At 35.6% G+C, this 23,814-nt stretch overlaps 1 protein-coding gene across 1 annotated transcript in view; it reads right to left on the bottom strand.

The window, feature by feature from the left end:
• Positions 1-23,814, bottom strand: part of LOC150095937 (putative U3 small nucleolar RNA-associated protein 11) — a 115,963-nt gene that overhangs the window by 42,520 nt on the left and 49,629 nt on the right. The window contains exon 5 of the mRNA XM_090409369.1: positions 12,026-12,119. Within this exon, the coding sequence (XP_090265495.1) occupies positions 12,026-12,119 (94 nt within the window). The remainder of the gene's footprint in view (positions 1-12,025; positions 12,120-23,814) is intronic.

Raw genomic sequence — 23,814 nt, 5'->3', positions numbered from 1 at the left:
TTATTGCTGATTTTTCATGCTAAATTTGTTACAGTTGTTACTCGATTTAATTACAGAATCCTGGAAACTTGCAATGGATATGTTTTGGAGAAAAACCATCTGCATAAAGCAGATTGATAAAGCTAAGTTTGATATCTCCGATTCTAATATCGGATTTAATGCCACTTCTTTCATAATGTGATCCATATAGATCATGCATAAGAGTGGAGATAAGTGTGTGCCCTTGTCTTACGAATGATTTTACATCAAATCATCTCCATGTATTTCATTCAATTCTAACTGCTGACTTACAACTTAAATATAGACTATGTGTTGCTCTGTATAATGTTTCATTTACCCCACATAATTGTAGTGTTTACAAAAGAATTTCTCCAGGCACCTTGTCATATCCCTTTTCCAGATCTACAAAACTTAAGTACAGATCATCCTTGTTATATTCCCGTGATTTCTCAACTATTTGTCATGAAGTGAAAATCTGACCTTGACAATCTTTATTTAGCCTAAACTCAGCTTGTTGTTCCCAAGTTTCACTTGTGCAATTTTCTGGAAGCCATGAGAACTCTACTCCAATCATCTGGAATTCAACCTTCTGACAAGGCCCTCTGAATTATGCAGTGTAGAAACTACAAAACTTTCATACGTCCATATTTAAGCATTTCTAGTCCAATATCATCTACTCCAGCTGCCTTTCCACATTTCAGGTTTTTGATACTTTTTTCCACCAGCAAGAACCCATTTTAAGAACCCATCCATCCGAAAGGTTTTTTTGGGCTTATCTAGCCGTCAGCCCGCTCACGTATGAATATAAAATAGCCTATACATTCTGGGAACCATTAAATATCCATCTAAAATTAAACGTGCAACCTACCAAACTTTCCTAGTTATACTAATGTGACATCTGGACTTAAACTGCCTATTAATTTAACATATTACAACTAACCAAATGATTCTCTGTCATGATACAATCCTCCCAAACACTTAATGAATTCTCTCTGAATGCCTTCAATTCTCCTGAATAAAATTGAGAGCTGAAGTCTTATATTAGTCTGGACACCTAATATCAGGACTAATGATCTTTTTAGGAGAAAAATTCTTTTCTCCTAAAACTATAGCTTATTTTTAATTAAATGTGCAATCTATTGAGCTTTCCTAATCATAGCAGTGTGATTCCTGAACTTAAACTGCCTATCAACCAAAATACTTAAATGTTTGTGCGTTAACTCTTTCTAAAGTCATTCCATTCATCTTATATCACCACATACTACCTTCTGATCAAATTGCACATGCCTGCATTTGTTTATATCCCCATTTCTGTCCACTCTCTTAAACTTTTAAGAACCTGTAAAGAACCAAGATCATCCAAACAACTGAATACTCTACCAGCTATATAACATCAGCAAAGAGGGAAATTTTACTCTTAAGATATAAACCTAAATATTTATGAATATATTAAACAAGGATTCCCCTAACACTGAACTGCATGTACACTGCTGCAATTCAATGTTTTAAGAGCCTAACCACTAGGCTCTTAAAAGCCAACCTTATAAACAATTTCCCATCCGCCTGAGCAGATAATCGTCTATACCTATTTGGCACACTGTCATTAACAAGTTCTTAATTGGGAAATATCCAAGATATTGCTAAAATTCAAAAAAATCACATCACACCTGTTAGTTTCATCTGTTTCTCTTGTGACTTTATTATAAAGAATAAGATTTATCAGTCAATCTCTCCTTAATGAAACTATGCTGTGACTTGATTAACCAGTGATCCCCTATCAAGGATATCCTGGATATATTTTTTTTAAGTTTCCCATTATCCTGTTTATAACACCAATAATCTACACAGGGTGGGGAAAAAGTAATGACTGAAAAATAAAAATATGCAGTGCAAGTATCAATCTGCAAGACCACTAGATGACTTGAAGTGCAACCTCAGCAGTCTCTAAATGCAACACACTTGGTATATTGCTGCTATTTTTATGGATGTACTTTGGGCATTGTGTATTACTATACCATCAGAAATCCAACGGTGTTTAGAGCTGGAGAAAAGTACTGCTGAAACATGAAATGTCATGAACATCTTATGGGGATGAGAATCTGTTCAAAGCACAAATATTTTGATGGTTTAAGTATTTTCAATAAGATTGAGAGGACATGAACGATGACCCTTAGAGTGAACAATTTCCCTACTACAGAATGTTAGTTATTGGAAGGTTTTCTTTCTTTTTTTTATTATTATAGAATGTTAGTTGATACTATGAATGATGGCAAGTAAACTAAATGTAAGGTGAGGGATGACTCAGTATTTCCTGTATCAAAACCACATATTCTTTGATGACAATGAGATAATCTAGAAGGAATCTGTGCAAAAAAAGGAAGAACTATTAACAACAAATGTAATTCAGAAGTACTGAAATGTCTACTGGCAAGTATCAAGCATGTCATGCTAGATTTGGAACATTATAGTTGGTAGCTTGCTTGACAAGGTGCCTGCTCAAACAGTGATCAATATAATAAAATAAAATTTTTGTGAAAAAAGTGGTCGAAAATCACCTGAATCTAATTATTTCTTGACTGCTTCAGGAGACTTTTTTATATCCCAACTCAAAACTGAGACTGAAATGTTGAGTTGATATAGTCAAATTACATTAAAAAAAACATGGTCATAGGTCAGCATGTTTATTAATCATTTCCTTCAAAATGATCCTGAGAAACTGGATACACTTATAGAAGTTATGGAAACTATTTAAAAACTCATCCATCATGGTATTGCTCAATTATCATACTTCTATTAATTTTAAGGTCTATCAAATATCGTACAATAGGGATATGATAATTATGAACTGAGGATTAAAGAGTAACAAAATAAACTAAAGTGAGCTCTAATGAAAACACCATTACAGTGATTGACATTCATAAAAAAAAACAAAAAAACTAAAAGTTTCCAAAAAAATCCTATAGCATATATGCTAATCCACAGGAAATTCACCTCAGCAAATCTTCTACTATAACATACTTTTCCTTTCGTGAGTTTACAATAACAAGAGCTGACCATTTATTTTTCAACTAGCTTAGTCCTCAAGTTGTTTAACCCTCCATCCGACCATGATGTCTATAGACGTCCAGTTAAATCTGGATATCATTCTGTAACACCATTGAATAACATGGATAAGAAGTGCAATTTGGTCTCACTATTTCCTTCATCTCGGCCAGTAGGGAGCTTAAGAAACAACACAACAGAAATGTACAGGTAACCCTCGTATAATGAGGATGTTAGGTTCCAAAGAAATGCCGCATTATGCAAGACTCAGATCACATAGAAAAAGTAGGGTTAAGTTCCAAACTTTTTTTTTTATTTTTAAGATTATATATAAACAATGACATATCCAACAAAAAATATATTTTTTGTTGGATATGTCATCCAGGTAATTCATAAGTTAAGAAAACAATATAAACTATGAAACAAATACATAGTATAAAATTATAAAAAATTATACATTGTAAACTTCATTGCATATAATGCATAAATGTTTTAGGCAAAAAAAAATAAAGTGTATATTTTAATCGTCATTACTCTCTTCAAAACTAACATTTTGTAGATGTTTTTTATTTAAAAGTGACCGGACGTCGTCATTACTTGAAATCTGTTGGACATCATTTGTATAATTCTCATTGCATACTTAAGCTGATTTAGTTATCAAGAAGTCAGTAATAAGACCTTGCTTACCACTATGCTGCAATTTTTTTATTAAGTTCATAATACGGAGTTAAACAAATATCCAATTGCCTCGTGAATTTTCCGGAGCACTCCATTGAGAGATCATTATCCATAAAATAACTTTCTTGCCAAATTCAATCCTTCTGCTAATTTCTTTAAACTGAATTCTTTAACGGATTCATCGCAATCAGAATCTTTGGCAGACTTTCCCCGCCATTTAGTTCGATGTCATCTATCAATTGTACCAGTTCCTCCTCATTTAAATCTATTTCCCCATAAATTAATTCATTAATTTCGTTTTCAACCATATCAGCATTACTATAAATATAAATTTTTTTACATGAAAAAAAAAAAAGCATTACATAGTATATATAACTCCCCAAAAAATAAAGTTCTCAGCTTGAGATTAACACACTTATGATTTTTAATGTGCTTTCCTGGCAGAAAATGAAGACAATTTTCAACAATAAACACTTTATACTGTAAGCAATTGACGTATATGTGTGCTAAAGGGTATTCCCCCTAATATAAATTCGCAACTTATAACTACATGAGCGATACAGGCAGATGCAAATTTAACGAAGATAAAATTTGATTTTTAAGTCGCGCATTGAAAAATAAATGAAAAGATAAAGAGTTACTACAGTTTGTAGAACCATCTTATATTGAAACCGCGTTGTACAACTACAACGTTCAACAAGGGATACTACAATTTGTAGACCGCATTATACGAGGGTTACCTGTATTTCCCAAACAATACATACTGATATTTAATAATTAAGATTTTTTTATTGATAAATATTCATTGTGATACAGTCTACACTCACTAAGGAGAATTCATAGGAACTATAGGAATAGTTTGCTATAGTGAATTTTTCCTTTCTTTCTTTAAAAAAAGAAAAGGAAAAAAAAGTGTACTGTTACATCACTAGCAGGGCTACTAGTATGATGGCAAAGCACAACATACAATGAACTCTATAAAAAAATTGTATGGACCACAAAAATATTTGCTATAGTGGATTGTTTGATATAGTGAATTTTCTTCAGAATAGCATGCTGATAGGACTAAAGTTGAGACTTTCTGGTAGTCTGTTATAGTGAGCAAGTTTGTTATAATGCTATCAGCTATTGTGAAAGTTTATAGCCTTCCATACTAGTGCTTCATGGTATAAACAACACCAGAAGAATAAAATAAATAATTCACTGAATTACTAATATTTCAGTGGATTTCAAAGTAGCATCTTCAGAGCACCAAATACAAATGGTAAAACAAACAGCACTTATTGAAAGTTTATTTTTCACTTGGTTAGACTATAATAAATTTAGTTTAATCCTTTATCCAAGTGCGAGCAAACAAAGTTTGCACCTGAATGTTGCAAACTTTGCTCACACTTGGATAAAGGATTAAACTAAATTTATTATAGTCTAACCAAGTGAAAAATAAACTTTCAACATCTTTCTCTAAATCCAGAGTAATTTAATAAAAAGGTGGCACACCGTTTGGCAACTCCAAACGGTGTGTCAGGTCATTAGCAAGGTCATCTCTAGGTAGAGATGACCTTGCTAATGCTTCTGCCTGGTATCTCCACTTGGGCCTGGCTCTCACTGAAGAGACCTCAATAAAGGTCGAAACTAGTCTGGGTAGTGGCCCTTCCACTAATGCATAACATTATACATATCCACAAGGAGATGTGTTTTGCATTATGGGAGATACTGAGATAGAAGTGATGTTAGCTTGCTCCACCTTTGCAACGAGTTGCCTGGTGTTGTACACCCTTACCCTAGTCCTGAAGATACTTTCAGGTGCAAACTTTGTTTGCTCACACTTGGATAAAGGATTAAACTAAATTTATTATTAAAACAGCACTTAATTAAATCTGAAATTTGAATTTAGTTAAAATTAGAATTGTTTCTGCAACAATCCGATTGAGCACTGTGTGTTTACCAATTGTGATTTGTGTTTTGAAGATGTTGGTAAGAAATCTAGCCAAGGATTAGTAACTCAAAGAATTATTTTTTCTTCTGGTGTTGTTTATTTCACAAGGCAGTAATTATGAAAACCAAAAAACTGAGAAGAATATTTATTTTATCAGCCATATGCATGAGAGGTAAGAAAGCTACAAAGAAAGAAAGGACTGATGTAGTTCTTGAAAAGCTGGAGGTTGCAGTCCATGGAGAAAAACCGAGGAGAGGGATTGTTCCAAAGCAGAGGTGGATGAAATGAAAGAAGATGAATTCAGAACTGCATATACGTTGACCTGAGCTGTATGCAAGTATAGTGACCCAAGCCTATAAAAATAGTAAACCTTTGCTATAGTGAACTGCTAGGCACCAAACGAATAATACATTATAGTCAATTTCATTTACCATAGCTCTGATGCTATGGACGTTTAAGCCCAGGACTGAAGTTTCTCTAGAAGTTTCTTATAGCGAACAAGTTTTGTATATTGTGGTTTGTCAGCTATAATAAGGCTTGATTATACCTGTAGAAAAAGCACAATGTAGAAACACAACATCTTTGATATTCTCCTGAAGAAGTCACTTAATGGTCAAAGCTAGATGACAGGAGGGGAACCTCCACGCAGCCTTTCAAGTAATATGGAAAACCAACCAGAACTTCTGACTTAATCACCAATTTCATCTTCTCTAAGTACATCCTAAGTATATGAGGAGATATCCAAAAGTTTGAGGAATCTGAGCAGTTGTGATCTGCACATGAGCCAGTTGTAGTATGGCCTTACACTACTATAAGGGATGAGCAGCACCCTTTATGAATCAGTATAATAACAGTCGGCAAGCTGAGAGGCAGTCACTGCATTAGTGATGACTAGTCTATATCCTGAAAAGAAATCCAGAAGGTACTTATTATTATTAGTTTTGCCCTTTTCTTCAGTCTGCCACTGGGTTTTCAAGATTTGATTGTTGTTTTAAACTTTTTCATATTTTCTCCAGTAATATTTGTATAGTATGGCTACTTTCTCTAAATGACTTGAAAAATTCCTCCACTTCCTTAGTAGAATCTTGTGTGGACTATAGGCACAAATAAGTCTGATTGTTCAATTCCCTATTTTGTTTTTTGCCCAGAAAAGAAATGCTCAAACATGGAGAAAGAGAAGTTTTACAATGGCTGCACTGCAATTCAGAAGTCATGGTCAGAACGTTGGATTCCAAATGATTAGAGTAGATTCTTATAGTAGCTATCTTTAAAAAAAGAGGAAATAAAATAATGTGATACTTGTAGAGGAATTTCCCTATTGAGTGTTCTAGGTAAGATTTATGCATGCACATCTGAGAAGAAGCTAAGAAATATAGTGGAAAGGAAACTAGGAAAAGGAGGAGGAGGAGAAGAAGGTGAAGCTGACAGGCTAGAGGTTGGCAGATCATATTTTCGCTTAAAGGCAAATGTTGAAAAATTATGGGAATATAACAAGGATCTGCATTTAAGTTTTGTAGATCTGGAAAAGGCATAAGACAAAGTGCCAAGAAAAAAGCTGTTCATAACACTACAGCTATATGGTGTATGGGGAACGTTATACAGAGCAATGCATAGTCTATATTAAAATTGTAAGTCAGCAGTTAGAAATTAAGAGGTACTGGAAGATGATCTGATGTAAATTCAGGCGTGAGACAAGGCTGCATACTATCACTGTTATTCATTATCCATATGGATTATATTATGAAGTGGCATTGAATCAGATGTTAAAATTGGAGATGTTAATTTCAGTTCTTTATGCAGATGATTTTATTCCCTTAAATAAATCCAGTACATCAGCAGAATTCTTTAACTAAATTGAGGAATAAATATATATCAGGTAAGACAGAAATTAGTCAAACACTAAACTAGCTGCATACAAGATAGTGTCCAAACCAATTTTAACTTATGGATCAAAGAACTGGGTTAGAAATGAGGCACTTAATCACAGACCAGAGACTACAGATATGAGGGTTCTGAAAAAAACTTACCGGAGTGAACAGATGGTATTAATGGCAGAATCATTTGACTTTGTTGGCAATTAGGAATTTGTGAGCAGAGCTAACATCAGATAGTATGGTTACTTAAACAGAATGGGAGAAAAAAGGTTAGCAAAATAGGTGTTTGATACTAGGATGGCAAGAAGGAGATTCATAAGAAGACCAAGATACAATTGGCTGATGCAGTTTGAGTATCTTAAAAGATAAAATCTGAAAATACTGCAGTCTTGACAGATAAATAACGGAATCATCTGGAAGACGAGGATAGTAATAATGCATACCTCCCCTAAGGGTACATAGCAGGAATTTGGTGGTGATGAACAGCTTTCCTATTGTTCATCTTTCAACATCCAGTGCAGTGAGAACAACCTAGTGAACTTCTATATTATCAAAACACAACAAGGTTGTGTTTTGATAATACAGAAATGAAGTGAGACCTTGTAAGAAAGGTCTTTCACTTCTCCTTAGCTTCCATGTACAGTGAAGTCTGGATTTCTCTTTTGATGACCTCCTTTGGCTAAAAATCACCCTATCTCATTCTATCAAATTCATATGCGGCTTTTACCACTCTCCTAATGAAACAACCACTTTGAACCCTTCAATCATCTTTCCTTAAATGTTGATTTTCTTCAATCCAGTTCTCCAAACAGCAAAGTCATCTTCCTCAGAGACCAACATTCACAACACCAGTCAGCTGCACACTTCCAATTGCACAGATCAAGCAAGGCTGATACTTTTTGCCATCACAAAGAATCTCAGACAAATTGTCCACATGCCCACTGGAATACCAGACAATCCCAACCACTCTCCAAACACCTTGAATCTCTTCCTCACCAGTGACCCATCTAAATACACTGTGAATATTGTCTGAGCTGCCTAGAGGACAGCTCAGACCACAATGCAGTGCAATCTCTCCTCCACCACGAGGCAACACATATATAACCACTCATATCCACACACTGTATGGCCTTATCAGAAAGTCAAGTGAGATGATATTTGCAGCTTCTATACCTCATTTCCTTGGAAAAATTGTTTCCAGACACCTGAGTCAAACCTATGCACAGAAAGAATCACCAAAGTAATTCTCATTGGCATGGAAACATTTATTCGCCACTCCACCCTAGATTCTCATTCCCTATCTAAACCATAGTTCTTCACCAGGTGTACTAAGGCTGTGCAAAAGAAGAGTCAGGCATACTACAACTGGCTTGCATCCAAAACTTCATCTTCCTATACAGCCTACAACAAAGCACAGAACAAATGCAAGAAAATTATCACCACATCAAAAACTGATTTTGAGAGAGAGAGCTAAAAGCAGGAAATTTGCATCCTGCCCAAAGTAGCCATGCCTTCTGGGCTCTAACCAGAGCTATTGGCCATAACTTTTGCTCAGTACTACTCCCACCATGTGTAATACTGAGCTGGTATTATTGCATCATCACCCACAGAAAAAGTCAACTTCCTGGCTTCCTGCTTCTCCACTTCTTGAACAGCTGATCATGGTTAAATGTCCCCCAACCATTCCATATTTCTGGCAAAAGGTCAATACTGTGTTTGACCTTTTGCCAGAAAGAGATTCAGAAAATTTTTGCTCCAACTGGATACCAAAAAATCTCCTAGCCCATATGAATCCCTCCAATTGTTCAAAAGGTCTGCACTCAAGAGTTGATTCCCACTTTATGCCACCTATTTACACTTTCTTATTCCACTAGTATCTATCCTGCAGTCTGGAAACTAGCTCATATACAACCTATTCCTAAGAAGAATGACATACCTTCAAACTACCATCCAATTTCTCTCACCTCAATGAAAAGAATAATCAACAGCCAACTCCTATGCTATCTATCATCTAATAAATGACTGACAGTATAGATTCCATCACAATCAATCAACAGGGATCTACTAATCTATGTAACCCATCTCTGCATCAACACCATGGAAAGGTTTGGCAAATCTCAAGTAGTTGCCCTGATATCTCTAAGGCTTTTGACCATGTTTTCCTAAAGGCCTATTAGGAAATCTCCCATCACACGGTCTGCTCTCTGACTTCTGCAACTGGATAGCCAGCTTTCTGTCCACACACTCACTTCATGTGATAGTAGATGGTTCCTTATCTTCTATCTATACAACTAATGCTGGTTTTGCCTTAAAGGCTCTGTTCTTTTGCCCCCCCCCCTTTCCTTCTATACATAAACAATCTACTCCAGTTGACCAATAAAGTACACAGTTTTACAGATGACAGCACATTGCACTTTTTCTTTTTGAGATAACCCACAAAGCACAAATCACCACAACCTCCAGAACTATAACTCCTACTACCTTAAATTCAGGTCTTCAAAATAATCATCAATGGGGATTTTGATAACATTATCTATCAACACTAACAAAACACAGCTTTGCATTATTTTCCACAAAAAAAAAACCCTGTTCTTCCAATCTCACCCTTGACAATACTCAAATCTCTCTTGGCACGAACATATCAAAAATATTGCCTCTTTTGCAACCAAAATATTAGGCGCTCTCTCTCTCTATCGCTAGAGGAATTACTTTAACTCTAAAAAACTCCTAACCCTATACAAATTACAACTCCACCTGACTATTGAATACTGCTCTCATATTTAAGGTGGTGCCCCTAAGAGCTCCCTTAAAATACTGGATTCTATACACAGAAAAGAGCAGCTCGATTGTCTGATGACCCCTCTCTCTGTCTCACACTCCACTCACTTTCACACAGGCGTTCAGCCTGCATCTTCTATAAATACTTCTGTGGCCACTGTTCATCATAATCCTCAATAATTCCCCCACCCTCTTGCAAATCTTTCCAAATGCACGTAGCAGCTAGCCAACACCATCCCAGTTCAACTCAAAACCCACCAAATTTCTCTTCTTCTTCATTTATCCCTTCCACTGCCACGCTCTTGAACAATCTTCCACCACATGTGTTTCTCAAAGAAACAACCCACAGCTTTTCAAGTCAAATATGAATAAGTTCCTTATTGCACATTCACAGTACTAGCATACTATAGGTTGACCAACCTCTCATGGATGGGTTCTCCATTAAAAAAAAAAATTACTTTTTCAAAGCATGTTTAACAAATGATGCTTCTAAATGCAATTCACTACAACAAGCCAACAACGAGTATGAAAAATCTTGAAGCTTGGATCATTTTGTATACTACAAAGTTTATAATAAAAAAAAGAAGAGAAAAGGGGTGTGCTTATCATCAGCATAACTATGGATAGGATTTGAAATTAATGTCATTAATGTATAGCAGAAAGGGTTGATGAAAGCAGAGCACTGGGTACCCTAGCACTCACATAGTAATCTGATGAATGGAAACCATCCACCATGGTGCACAGTGATCAGATGTGACAAAATTGGAAATCCAAGTGCAAAGGATAGAAGGTGAATCCTAAGCCAGCAGTTGCAGTATGCAGACCTCTATACCAGACCTAACCATATGTCCTCAAATTATCAAGAGCAACAACCATATGAGTTTCTCTAAACCTTTTCATGACTTGTATCTAAAGGTAGGTAAGGTTGGCTAGGAGATCTGCTGCAGAGCAATGGTAGCAGAATTCATACTGGGTCTAATTAATTTGCAGCCCTTCAGCACAAAAAATATGGTAAATGCAATAAAGTGTAACAAGGAAATTTCGAATCGGAGTAGATGTAAATGGGGAGGGGGATAGCTAGATTTAGCATTCTATGACATGAAGTATTACATCTGATGAATGCAAGTTAACATTGATTTTTATTGAAGAAATTATGATGTGGAGTTTGAATAACTGAGGTGGCCCAAAGCAATAACTGAGATTCTGTGAATCATAACCAGTTTATTTTAGATGCATGTGAAAGGTCAATGTACATCATTTATGTTTAAGGTGTCAGTGAAGTGGATGGGTTCATAGCTAAGACTATCAAAATGTAGAATCTTTAGTTCAACATCGGTTATTCGATAAATATGCTGGCTGACTGGTTGGAATTACAGATGAAGCAATTAAAACTATAAGATGTGTTATGTTTGCTAATTATATATGTGAATTTTTCAGCCAGTTTGATATATTTTATGGAGTAAAAAATTTACCATTCAGTTGCAGCAATCATAATTATAGGTTCTCCACATCCTAGATGAAATTTGAACTCAGGTTCTTTCCAAAACCAAATGTTATAATGTCCACTTGACACTACAGAGGTGTTCAAAAAAATAAACGAATTGGACAATAATACAACTTCTCTACAGAGCTCAATGTTATTTTTAAAAAAATCAGCATGCTAAGCTTAAAACAATCTCAAATGATATATAAAGGTGATTAAAAAAATAATAATTACCTTCTTTCACAGAGTCCACAAAAAATATGTGATTATTTTTAGGCTTATCTTCAACATCTAGAAGATGCAAGGTAGCTTGTAACCTTTCAATTTTCTTAAAGAAAAAGTTATATAATTAGAACATTTCTCTGTATTTTACTATGAAAAGTATATATGTACTTAATGCATGTGGATAAAAAAAAATCAGATCCTAATTTCAGAAGGACTCAAACAAGAGAAACTAAACCACTCAATACTTCCTTATTTCAATCTCTTAAAACCTAACTTAAAAGAAAAATTGTAAATTATTATTCTTAAAAAGATTGAGATATGTCATTCCAAGAACTGTCATATTTATTTCAAGGCAACTTAGCTACAATATGAAAATGCTATTGTCTAGTAGTTCTTGATCTTTCATTAGATGTATACCAGATATCTGGCATTTAAAATCAACCCCCCCCCCTCAAACGCACACATACTTATGCACTAACAGAAGTTTGGTAGGATAATACTGCTTTGCTTTAGTTATAAGCAATGGTCTTTCTAAGTTGTGCAGTAGCTGAAATAATGTATCGGCACATTATTGCACACCGAAATGTTGATGCACAACTGCTGGTAGACTTAGATTAAAAAAAAAACTTTGAGAGTGCTGCACAATCATCTAAATATTTTCTGCAAAGAGCAGCAGCAGGTCAATGCAGTTGTAAAAAAATTAGAGCATTAGTTCTTAGTCAGAAGCAAACTAAAGCGTTCTCATAGTAAAACAAATATTTCAGTTCTGAAATTCTTATACTGTCAACCATGCTTCTCTCAAAGTTGTTAGTAGCACTGTGAAATAGCTACCCAAGTCCTAAAATTGTGGATTGCTAGCCTTCAGAGAGCCTGATAGCCTTGATTATACTACTGATATTGAATTGATCAGGCTAACTCTGTAAAATTCACCTCATATTGTTATGCTAATAGCAGGAATAGTGTCAGATTGGCTGGTTGGTGTATCTGCTATTCAGCTAACAAGCTATGGATTCAAATCCCACAGTCACGGATGTTTGTGATTGTCTTGAGGTGGGAGATGAATTGTGTTGCCCTATGTGAAACTACTGCATCACTTAATTGGTGCCCTGAAGAGTCTTGAAAAAATTTCTGGATTATTTAAAAAATAAATAAAATGACAAAAATATATATAAAACTGATCTAGACAGATCTAGAGAATGTACCCTGAAGCTATAATATTTTCTACTATGATGGTCCATGGTCCTACCATGGTCTTACATGAACCATGGACTTATTAATGCAAGACTTACAGACCGTACCTTAGTTATGTATCAAGATACGATGGGAAAAGCCCCCCCCCCCCTTCTTGTCCATGCAAATAAAAATATAGGAGACTATTCCTGGAGTCTGCCTCTGCATTAAAAAAAAAAAAAAAAAATTATCCCAACTTCAACAAATTTGGATGTATCACTGCTCAAATCTGCCCAAAAGCCAAGAACATCCAATAGATGAACTCCCCCCCCCCCATACACACATATATATACACCTGCTTCAGTCTCATTCACCCATGTAGTATCTATACATATACTATAGATATGTATGTTCCCTCATGACAATTTGACTTTGGTAAAATAGTGGAAGTACTAATTATTTTAATTGGTATATCATTGATGTTGTTTCCTTCTTAAAAATACCAACTTGAACACCAGACTCAAAGTAGCAGTGATTACTTGATGGCAGGAATAACTGAAAATGTTCTTCTTAGCAATAATAATGCTCAAAGGCAGACTCGATAAGCATTTTGAAATGCAAGGAGGCTATATCATAATTATATATTTTACCTACCTCAATATCATACAAAAATACTTTTTGGTTTATTATGTGTATATATACATTATACATATTTTTATCTCTCTCTCTCTCTTCTGGAATGTGAACTGCTACTATTAACTTGTTCACACAGCAAAAAAAGTTAATCTCAGTCATGAGGTGAGCATTTGGAAGTTATTTCATACACATTCTTTGTATAGCTATAAAAAATTACTCTGTGGAGTGGAGGGAGAAAAAAATAGAACTTGCAATGAACTTCCACACAACCCATCTTGGTATGGAAATACAATTAATATAATTTGATACATGAAAACATGATTGTTAAAGAATAAAAACACTTATACTAGTAATGCAGAACCATTTTCCATTAGACTGGTGTTTATTACAGAAAGTTTTTTTCAACTGAGTACTTTATACTTCACAATAAATTGTTAAAGAGTGTGAAGAGTTAAAAATGTTATCAGGATTATACTGATTATGAAGACAGCATGAGAATTTGTAGACTGCAGACACTAGCAAACAGGAGAAAGAGGAGTGATATGATTGAGACTTACAAACTTCTGAAAGGATCATACAGGATTGATGGAATTATTTTTATTTTATGGAGGGCAGGGAAAGGACAAGACGGCATCCTTGGAAGCTGAGAATGAATCCTGCTAAGAAGGGGTAAGATCTCGATTTTTTCTCATAGAGTGATGCGTGATTGGAATGGATTGCCACTGGATGTTGTGTGTGCAAGCAATGTGAATGAATTCAAGAATCAGCATGGTAGCTGATGCATGTAGTATGTGGCCTCCCTCGATGAGTCCCTGACTCCCTGGAGGTATCTCTCAATAATAATAATAAATCATACTCCTATAACCAAACAAATAATAATTTGCATATGAAAATGTTCTTCTCTGACAGCAATAAGAATGCTAGCAGTTTGTCTCAATAAGTGTTTAGAAAGGAAAGGAGACTATGTCACAGTTATATATTTTACCCAACTCAATTTCAGAAAAAAATACTTTTTGGTTTATTATATGTGCATATATACATGTATGTTTCTCTTTCTCTCTCTGTTCTGGAATGCAAACTGCTACTATTAACCTGACTTTCTTTTTTTTTTTTTTCTTTCTGTGTATAATGGGATCAGTTGAACCCAGCAGAGAGCAGGAGAACAAACAACATCAGAAGAACTGAAGTTAGGAACTAACAATACAGTAAAACCTGCCTTATGATGCTTCACTTTATGATTATCTGCTCATACAATGCTTTTCAATTATGACAAATGCCCATTTATATGATGGCGTATTAGAGCTCATATGACAGTTTTAGTAAAATGACACTGCTGTGAATGAACTGATGTGCAGTATTCATGAACTCAGTTTATTTACGAGTTCACGTAAATAAACTGAGTTTGCTACTTTGTCTCTGTGTTCCATGTTCCGCTATGAATTATACACTATTCATAACCATTATTTTATTTTATTGTTGTTAATAATGGTAGATAAAATTCAAAGTATGCTGTTGCTCCTGTGAAAAGAAGATGTGTAAACCTATTACATCATCGTCAAATTCCTGCCATCTACCTCAATGGGTGTACAGGATATGATAGTACTACATGAAAAATTTACATCATTACTAACTTCCTATCTACAATTTTCCTCCAAATCAGTCTGTTACTTGTCAAGACTCCAACAACATTATAAGATCTTACATTTCTATCGCCTAAGGCACTTTTTACCGTATCAATCCACCTACATCTTAGTCTTCCTCTGGGTCATTTTCTGGCATGAAAACGACCCAGAGAACACCTGTTTTGCTAATCTTTCCTCACCCATTCTGTTTAAATGACCATACCACCTGAGATTAGCTCTGCTAATTATTATGTTGGAGGTTTAATGGATTTTTTACAACACTCAAAAAGAATTAAAATAGAATTTAATACTTCCTATATTTCGTCCTAGTCACTAGGACATCTACGGGGATTACAAACACAATTAATGTAACATGCACACAAAAACTTACAATACTAAGCCCAACCACGTGGGTGACAATAAAGTCCTATCTAGGTGGAGCGCCCTCTAAGGGCAGTTGTAGGTGGCCTGGAATGTAAGGTGGGACCTCTGGTGATGACTGTTTCCCAAATCTTCGGAAGCTTAATGCAACCGTATTTGTTAAGATTTGGTTGGTTTTTGAGAGCTGCTGCTGCTTCTAAGAAAAGTCTCTCTTTCTTGAATTTGCTGTGGTGGAGCATGGTGGTTTTCTTCCATGATACTCTGTGGGTAGTGTCCAAAACATGGTCAGCCAAGCCTGAATGGCCATAGTTGTGTTTAACGATGTACGACTTGTGTTCCTCTAGGCGGATGGATCCTGATCTGCCTGTCTATCTAAGCTTTGATATCTCCTCCTTGTTTACCAATATTCCCCTAACTGACACTTTATCTCTCTTAGAAAACGTTTTTCCCTCTGACATCTTAGATCTCTTTTCCTTTGCCATCAACTCTGGGTATTTCGTTTGGAATAACAAAATCTACAAGCAGATAGAGGGAACCGCCATGGGCTCCCCCCTCTCACCCCCCCTTGCCAATTTCTATATGGAAGATTTCGAAAAACGAGCCATAGACTCAGCCCCACTCAAACCTTCTATCTGGCTAAGATATGTAGATGATGTGTTCTCTATTTGGCCTCATGGCCCAGACACATTAGATTCCTTCCTTGGTCATCTCAATAGCCTACATCCAAGAATCCAGTTTACTATGGAAAAGGAAAAGAACAATTGTTTACCCTTCCTTGACACCTTAGTCACGCGCCTGCCTAATGATACACTTGCCTTCACTGTATACAGAAAACCCACACACACAGGCAGATACATTCACAAACTCTCCCACCACCACCCCTCACAACAATATGGCATCATTAAAACCCTTACCAAGAGAGCACACAATCTTTGTTCCAGTGGAACCGCCCTCACTACTGAGCTTAACCACATACACAGAACTTTCCTCTCCAATGGCTACAGCGAACACAGCATCAAAAAAATAATCAATTCCTCCCCCATTCCTCTCGTCAACAAGAATTTAAAAATGCCTTCACCATACCCTAAATCCGTGGCACTTCGGAAAAAATAGCCAAGATACTAAAAAAGTATAACCTACACACAGCATATAAGCCCTACCGCAAACTGGCTACCCTTATCCGTTCTACGAAAGATCAGCTCCCTCCTCTCTCTCTGCATGGAGTTTACAAAGTACCCTGTTCCTGTAAGCTTGCGTACTTTGGACAGACAGGCAGATCAGCATCCATCCGCCTAGAGGAACACAAGTCGTACATCGTTAAACACAACTATGGCCATTCAGGCTTGGCTGACCATGTTTTGGACACTACCCACAGAGTATCATGGAAGAAAACCACCATGCTCCACCACAGCAAATTCAAGAAAGAGAGACTTTTCTTAGAAGCAGCAGTAGCTCTCAAAAACCAACCAAATCTTAACAAATATGGTTGCATTAAGCTTCCGAAGATTTGGGAAACAGTCATCACCAGAGGTCCCACCTTACATTCCAGGCCACCTACAACTGCCCTTAGAGGGCGCTCCACCTAGATAGGACTTTATTGTCACCCACGTGGTTGGGCTTAGTATTGTAAGTTTTTGTGTGCATGGTACATTAATTGTCTTTGTAATCCCGGTAGATGTCCTAGTGACTAGGACGAAATATAGGAAGTATTAAATTCTATTTTAATTCTTTTTGAGTGTTGTAAAAAATCCATTAAACCTCCAACATAATGTCCTCACAGCACTTAAGCCTCTACACAAGAATAGCTCTGCTAATGCATTCCTGGATGCTGACAATGTCAAATTCTTTCCTAATATCCTCATTTTTAATATGATATTGCCATCTGTTCATGCCCCTAATCTTTCTCCGGACTCTCATATCTGCGGTCTCTAGTCTTTGGTCAAGTGTTTTACTTCTGACCCAGCTCTCAAATCCATAAGTTAAAATTGGTTTGAACACTGTCTTGTATACAGCTAATTAAGTGTTCCGACTAATTTCTCTCTTATTCCATATGAATTTATTCAGTTGACTTCCTACCATACCAGCTTTGTTGATTCTGTTGTATATTTCCATATTTAATTTACCATCTTCACTAAAAATCATGCCTAAGCAGCTGAAATGCTTTACTTCTTCTATAGGTTCTCCATTCACAATGCAGTTGACATTTTCAATGATTCGGTTTATTTTCATTGTCTTTGTATTGCTGACCTTCATACCATGTCTATTACAACAGTTATTCAATTTAGTCAGGGAATCTTGCAGACTTGTAGTGGATTTATTTAGAAGTATAACATTGTCCACATAAAGCAAAGAGCTGACATTAACATCTCCAATTTTGATATCAGGTTTAATACTACTTTCCTTCATAATGCAATCCATATAAATAATAAATAACAGAGGGAATAATGTACATCCTTGTCTGACACCAGATTTAATCAAATCATCTTCCTGCTTCCTTCAATTCTAACTGCTGACTTACAACTCAAATAAAGACTAAGTATTGCTTGATATAATGCCCCACTGACACCATATAACTGTACCGTATTGAATAGCTTCTCTCTTGGCACCTTGTCATATGATTTTCCAGATCTACAAAAATTAAATACAGATCTTTTTATATTCCGATGATTTCTCAACTATTTGTCGTAAAGTCAAGATCTGATCCTGACAGCCTCTATTTGGCCTGAATCTAGCTTGTTCTTCACAAAGCTTTTCTTCCACAATTCTTCTCAAATATACTTGCATAAATCTTACCAGGAACACTCAGTGGGATATACCTCTCTAGCTCCCACATTCAGTTTTATTTCCCTTTTTATACATGGGTAATATGAGAGCTCTACTCCAATCATCAGGAATTCGTCCCTCTGTCCAGGCCTTCTGAACTATGCAGTGCAGCCACTGTAGGACTTTTATACTTCCATACTTCAGCATTTCTGGTCGAATATCATCTATTCCTGTTGCCTTTCCACATTTCAAGCCTTTGATGGCTTTTTCTACTTCAGGTATGGATATGTATTCCTGAATGTACACCTGTTGAGTGTTTTTTACCACTCTGCTGTCATCATTGCTTGTTTCATTTAGCAATTTTTGGAAGTAATTACTCCATACTTCCAGGATATCTTTTTCTCCCATTTTCATTTTACCTTTATCATCTCTAATTCCTTTTACAACAATCTTTCCTCCATTTCTGAGCTTCTTCAACAACCTCCAGAATATCATGCCACCTTCATGATATTTATTTTCTATGTTCGTACAAAGTCTTCCCATAACTTGTTTAGCTAATTCTGCACAGTATTTAGCTTTCTTACATTTGTCTCTGCATTGTTTAAGAGCACAAGCTGACTTATTTGCCAGGAACCTTTGATATGCTTTCTTCATTTCCCTCACTGCCTCTTTAACTTCCTGTGTCTACCATGGAGTTCTGATTTTCCTATCCTTGCAGACAACCTCACCACATGCTTCTCTGGCTGAATCAATCAGGGTTGTCTTCAAGGCTTGCCACTGAATCTCCAAAGTTTGGTTCCTGTTCTTAATCTCTTTGATTTTTTTCCAATAATATTTATGTATTTTAGTCTACAGTTCACACCTGAGAGCTGCTCAACTTTTATTTGCTTTAAAATTTTCTTACATGTTTTTCTTTTCAAAATGAAATTCAATTTTATCCTGCTCAAGACTAAATAGTGATCACTTCAAATTTCAAATACTCTATACACTCTGCTGTCCTACAAGAGGGAGAAAACATCACTATCGACAATAATATAGTCAATGAGATCTTTCTTATTCCTTGCCGTTTCTCTCCATGTGAATTTGTGCACATTTTTATGTTGGAACATGTGTTAGTAATAACCAGTCCATGTCCTGAGTAGAAATTCAACAGGTATTTGCCATTATTATTAGCTTTGCTCTTTATTCCAAATATTCCCAAAATATTTTTGTATGTCTGACATTCATTTCCTACTCTGCTATTTAGATCCCCAACAAGGACCAACTTTTCTTTTTTCATTGTGTCAGTTGCTTTCTTTAAAGCATCAAAAAATTCCTCCACTTCTACCTTAGTAGAACCTTCTGTGGGACCATAGGCACAAATAAGTCTCATTGTCTAGTTCCCCATTCTGATATTTGCCCACATCACTCTACTTGAGACTGCCTGCCATTCAAGAAGATTAGCCTCGTATTTTGTGTTGAATACTATGGCTACTCCTTCTTTTCCTTGATTGTCATTGCCTGAATATAACATTTTGTATTTATTGCTCCGAAAGATCTCACCAGTTTTTGTCTTTTTCGTTTCAGTCACCCCTATTATGTCGATTTGGTACTATCTAATTCCTCAGCTAGCTCCGTTTCTTTGCCATTCAGGCTTCTTATGTTGATAGTACCGATCTTTAACTCTGGTGATGCTGAGTTGGGGTGTGTTTTCAGATATGTTCCAGTAGCTGACCTTTTGCTGTTTGCCTGGTTCCATGGCGAATACAATGGGGGCCTTGTCCCAGCCGGCATGAAATTCTGTCATGTTGTACCATCATTTTGTATTTTGGTTTAAGCCAAGAAGAATACAATTTGGTTGGCTAAATCCCAAATTGCCAACCCATCCTCGTTTGTTCAATATCCAGGTAGATACCAAACAGAGTGCACCACAGGAAGGTGAGGATTGGACATTTGGCCAGAAGCCATGGTCAGTTCTCTGTATTCCTTTATGTGGAGGTCTCCTCTCAGTTATACAGCTTTGACTCTTAAGCCCCCCCCCCCATTACGTTATATGCTAAGTTAAAATTATTAAATTTAGTGATGATCAAACTGGCTGAAGTGTTTTCTTAAGCTAAGCTATTCAGAATAACTTTTTTGTTTGCGAAAATTATTCTATTTTTTTTGTTTGTGTATCTGACATAAATGCCTTATTGATTATTCACGTACATATATGACTGCTTAAAAATTAAACCACAATGTGCATCAACAAATGAAAAAGACAGCAATTTGCTATGTGAGGAATATGTTCTATGACAAAAGTATGACTGTAAAGAGCATCTGAGGAAAGGAAATCAAACTTGCAGAAGAACTGGAAAAGTACCATGCTGACATAATTGGTGTTACTGAAACAAAGAAGTTTAAAACAGTGGAGATACTGTGTTACAGACAACAAAATTAGCTAAGCTAGCATGGCAGGAAGTCAAGTGAATAAATTTATATGGAATAAGTTAATCTCATAACAGATTAATTTGGGTGGAAATTGAAAATAGGGAGTTAGTAATGATGTAACTTTTTCATGTAGTACTACAATGATATTCTGTACACCCCACAAGGGTATAAAGAATTTGATAATGATGAAGTAAATTTTTAGTAATAAAAAGGCCATGTGGTATTTCACATTTTCAATATACTTTCAATTTGAAATAGTTGTAGAAAGTTTTTTTTTTTGCCCATGAGCTGAGTAGTAGTCATATAATTTATCCAAGCTATCAAAAGGAAATGCTTTCAGTGACTTGAATAAATAGTTTGCATACTGAGAGTAATTTCATAACTTGCTTATTTTGTGTATAAAGAGTGGTTCTGTAGAAATTTGAAAATAAATCTTTTTCAAATATACATAAAAAAACATGCCTTAGTATTTTTCAGATTTATAGGCAAGTAACCAAGTTACTTGACTGTACATGCCTATAACTTGTACAAAAACCTAACATTATTATATAAACTAAGTCAATTAGAAATTGTGTGAATCAAAGAAAAAACCATATTTACAAAGGAAGTGGTAAGAGGATTTCACTTTTGTAGATATTATGAAAACTTATATTCTAAGAAAATAGTAATGGATAACATTTTAATTGTGCTCCTTACTAACTTAACTCTGAAAGAAATACAGAAGACTCAACTGTTTACTTACTATTAACCTTCATGAGGAAATCAGAAACAGTACTATTAAGTATACTACAAAGTTCTCTTGTTAGTTCTGTGAAGAAACACAAAGAAAACTAGAAACTACAGCTGAAAGTTCTACACTATAGCAATTCAAGTGGCATTTAAAGTTATATTATACTGCAAAAAGTTACCGATAAGTAACTTTTTTGGAAATGATACGAAAATTTATTTACACTACACAAGATTATATAACAGTACTATAAAAGATAGTGAAATTATTTTGGTCTATCAGAATTTTGGTCAATGAGAGAAATGGATTACATGCTTGAGTGTTTTTCTTGGATGAAAACAGATGTTCTATATTATGGTAAGATCTAATTCAATCTTACCATAATATTTTTAACTAAATTCAAATTTAGTTACAAATCTGAAGAATTGTAACTAAATAACGATTTTTCAGATTAAAAGCTATCTTTTGTGGATATGTAGTGATTGCAGGAAGGAAAAGTAAGGAGCCAGTTATCAAAAAAGTGAACAAAGATCATAGAATGTTGCAATTTTTCTTGAAATTTTTTTATCTCAACAAGATGTAAAAATTAGCCTTTCAGAGAATTCTGAAGTTTTTCCAAAGGTATTAAAGCATTAGAAATTAGTTTTCGGGGTGATTAAGGGTCAAAGCTGTATAACTGAGAAGAGACCTCCACATAGCCTTTAAAGGAATGCGGAGAACTGACCAGAGCTTTTGACCTAATGTCCAATCCTCACCTTCTCATGGTGCACCCTGTTGGGTATTTACCTGGATAATGAACGAATGAGGATGGGTAAGCAATTTGGGATTTAGCTGACCAAATTGTATTCTTATTGACTTAAACCAATATAGAAAATGATGGTACAACATGACAAAATTTCATGCGGGCTGGGACGTCGCCCAGTTAAACAAGGCCCCTGTTGTTTTTGCCAGGGAACCAGGGCTAACTGAAAAGTCAGCTACTGGAACAAATCTGAAAGCACACCCCAACTCAACATCACCAGACTTAAAGATCGGTACTATCAACATAAGAAGCCTGAATGGTAAAGAAATGGAGCTAGTTTCTTCTTTCATTTATTTCTATAAGGATGCTAGGAAAGGAAGTTTTTTATTTTATTCTAGTTCCAGAGTGAATTTTATGTTAGGATGTAAGTTGTTAAGATAATCTTTAAATGCAATCAGTTCTAGTGCTGTTCCTGGCCAAATGATGGAGATATCGTCCACAGAGGTACCAGATCAACATAAGAGGGGTGATTGAAACCAAAAAGACAAAAACTGGTGAGATTTTTCTGAGCAATAAATACAAAATGTTATATTCAGAAAAATGACAATCAAGGAAAAGAAGGAGTAGCCATAGTATTCAACACAAAATACGAAGCTAATCTTCTTGAATGGCAGGCAGTCTCAAGTAGAGTGATGTGGGCAAATATCAGAATGGGGAACTGGACAATGAGACTTCTTTGTGCCTATGGTCCCACAGAAGGTTCTACTAAGGTAGAAGTGGAGGAATTTTTTGATGCTTTAGAAAAAGCAACTGACATAATGAAAAAGAAAAGTTGGTCCTTGCTGTGGATCTAAATAGGAGAGTAGGAAATGACTGTCAGACACACACAAATATTTTGAGAAAATTTGGAGAAAAGAGCAAAGCTAATAATAATGGCAAATACCTGTTGGATTTCTGCTCAGGACAAGGAATGGTTATTACTAACATCATGAACATCACCAGAGTTAAAGATCGGTACTATCAACGTAAGAAGCCTGAATGGCAAAGAAATGGAGCTAACTGAGGAATTAGATAAGTACCAGATCGACATAATAGGGGTGACTGAAACAAAAAAGACCAAAACTGGTGATATCTTTCTGAGCAATAAATACAAAATGTTATATTCAGGCAATGACAATCAAGGAGAAGGAGTAGCCATAGTATTCAACACAAAATACGAGGCTAATCTTCTTGAATGGCAGTCAGTCTCAAGTAGAGTAATGTGGGCAAATATGAGAATGGGGAACTGGACAATGAGACTTATTTGTGCCTATGGTCCCACAGAAGGTTCTACTAAGGTAGAAGTGGA

Source organism: Typopeltis vanoorti, chromosome 19 (assembly GCF_054136105.1).
Source record: "Typopeltis vanoorti isolate ZY-2024b chromosome 19, IOZ_Tvanoo_1.0, whole genome shotgun sequence".
Taxonomy (NCBI): Eukaryota; Metazoa; Arthropoda; class Arachnida; order Uropygi; family Thelyphonidae; genus Typopeltis; species Typopeltis vanoorti.
This window is presented reverse-complemented; position numbering and strand designations above follow the sequence as displayed.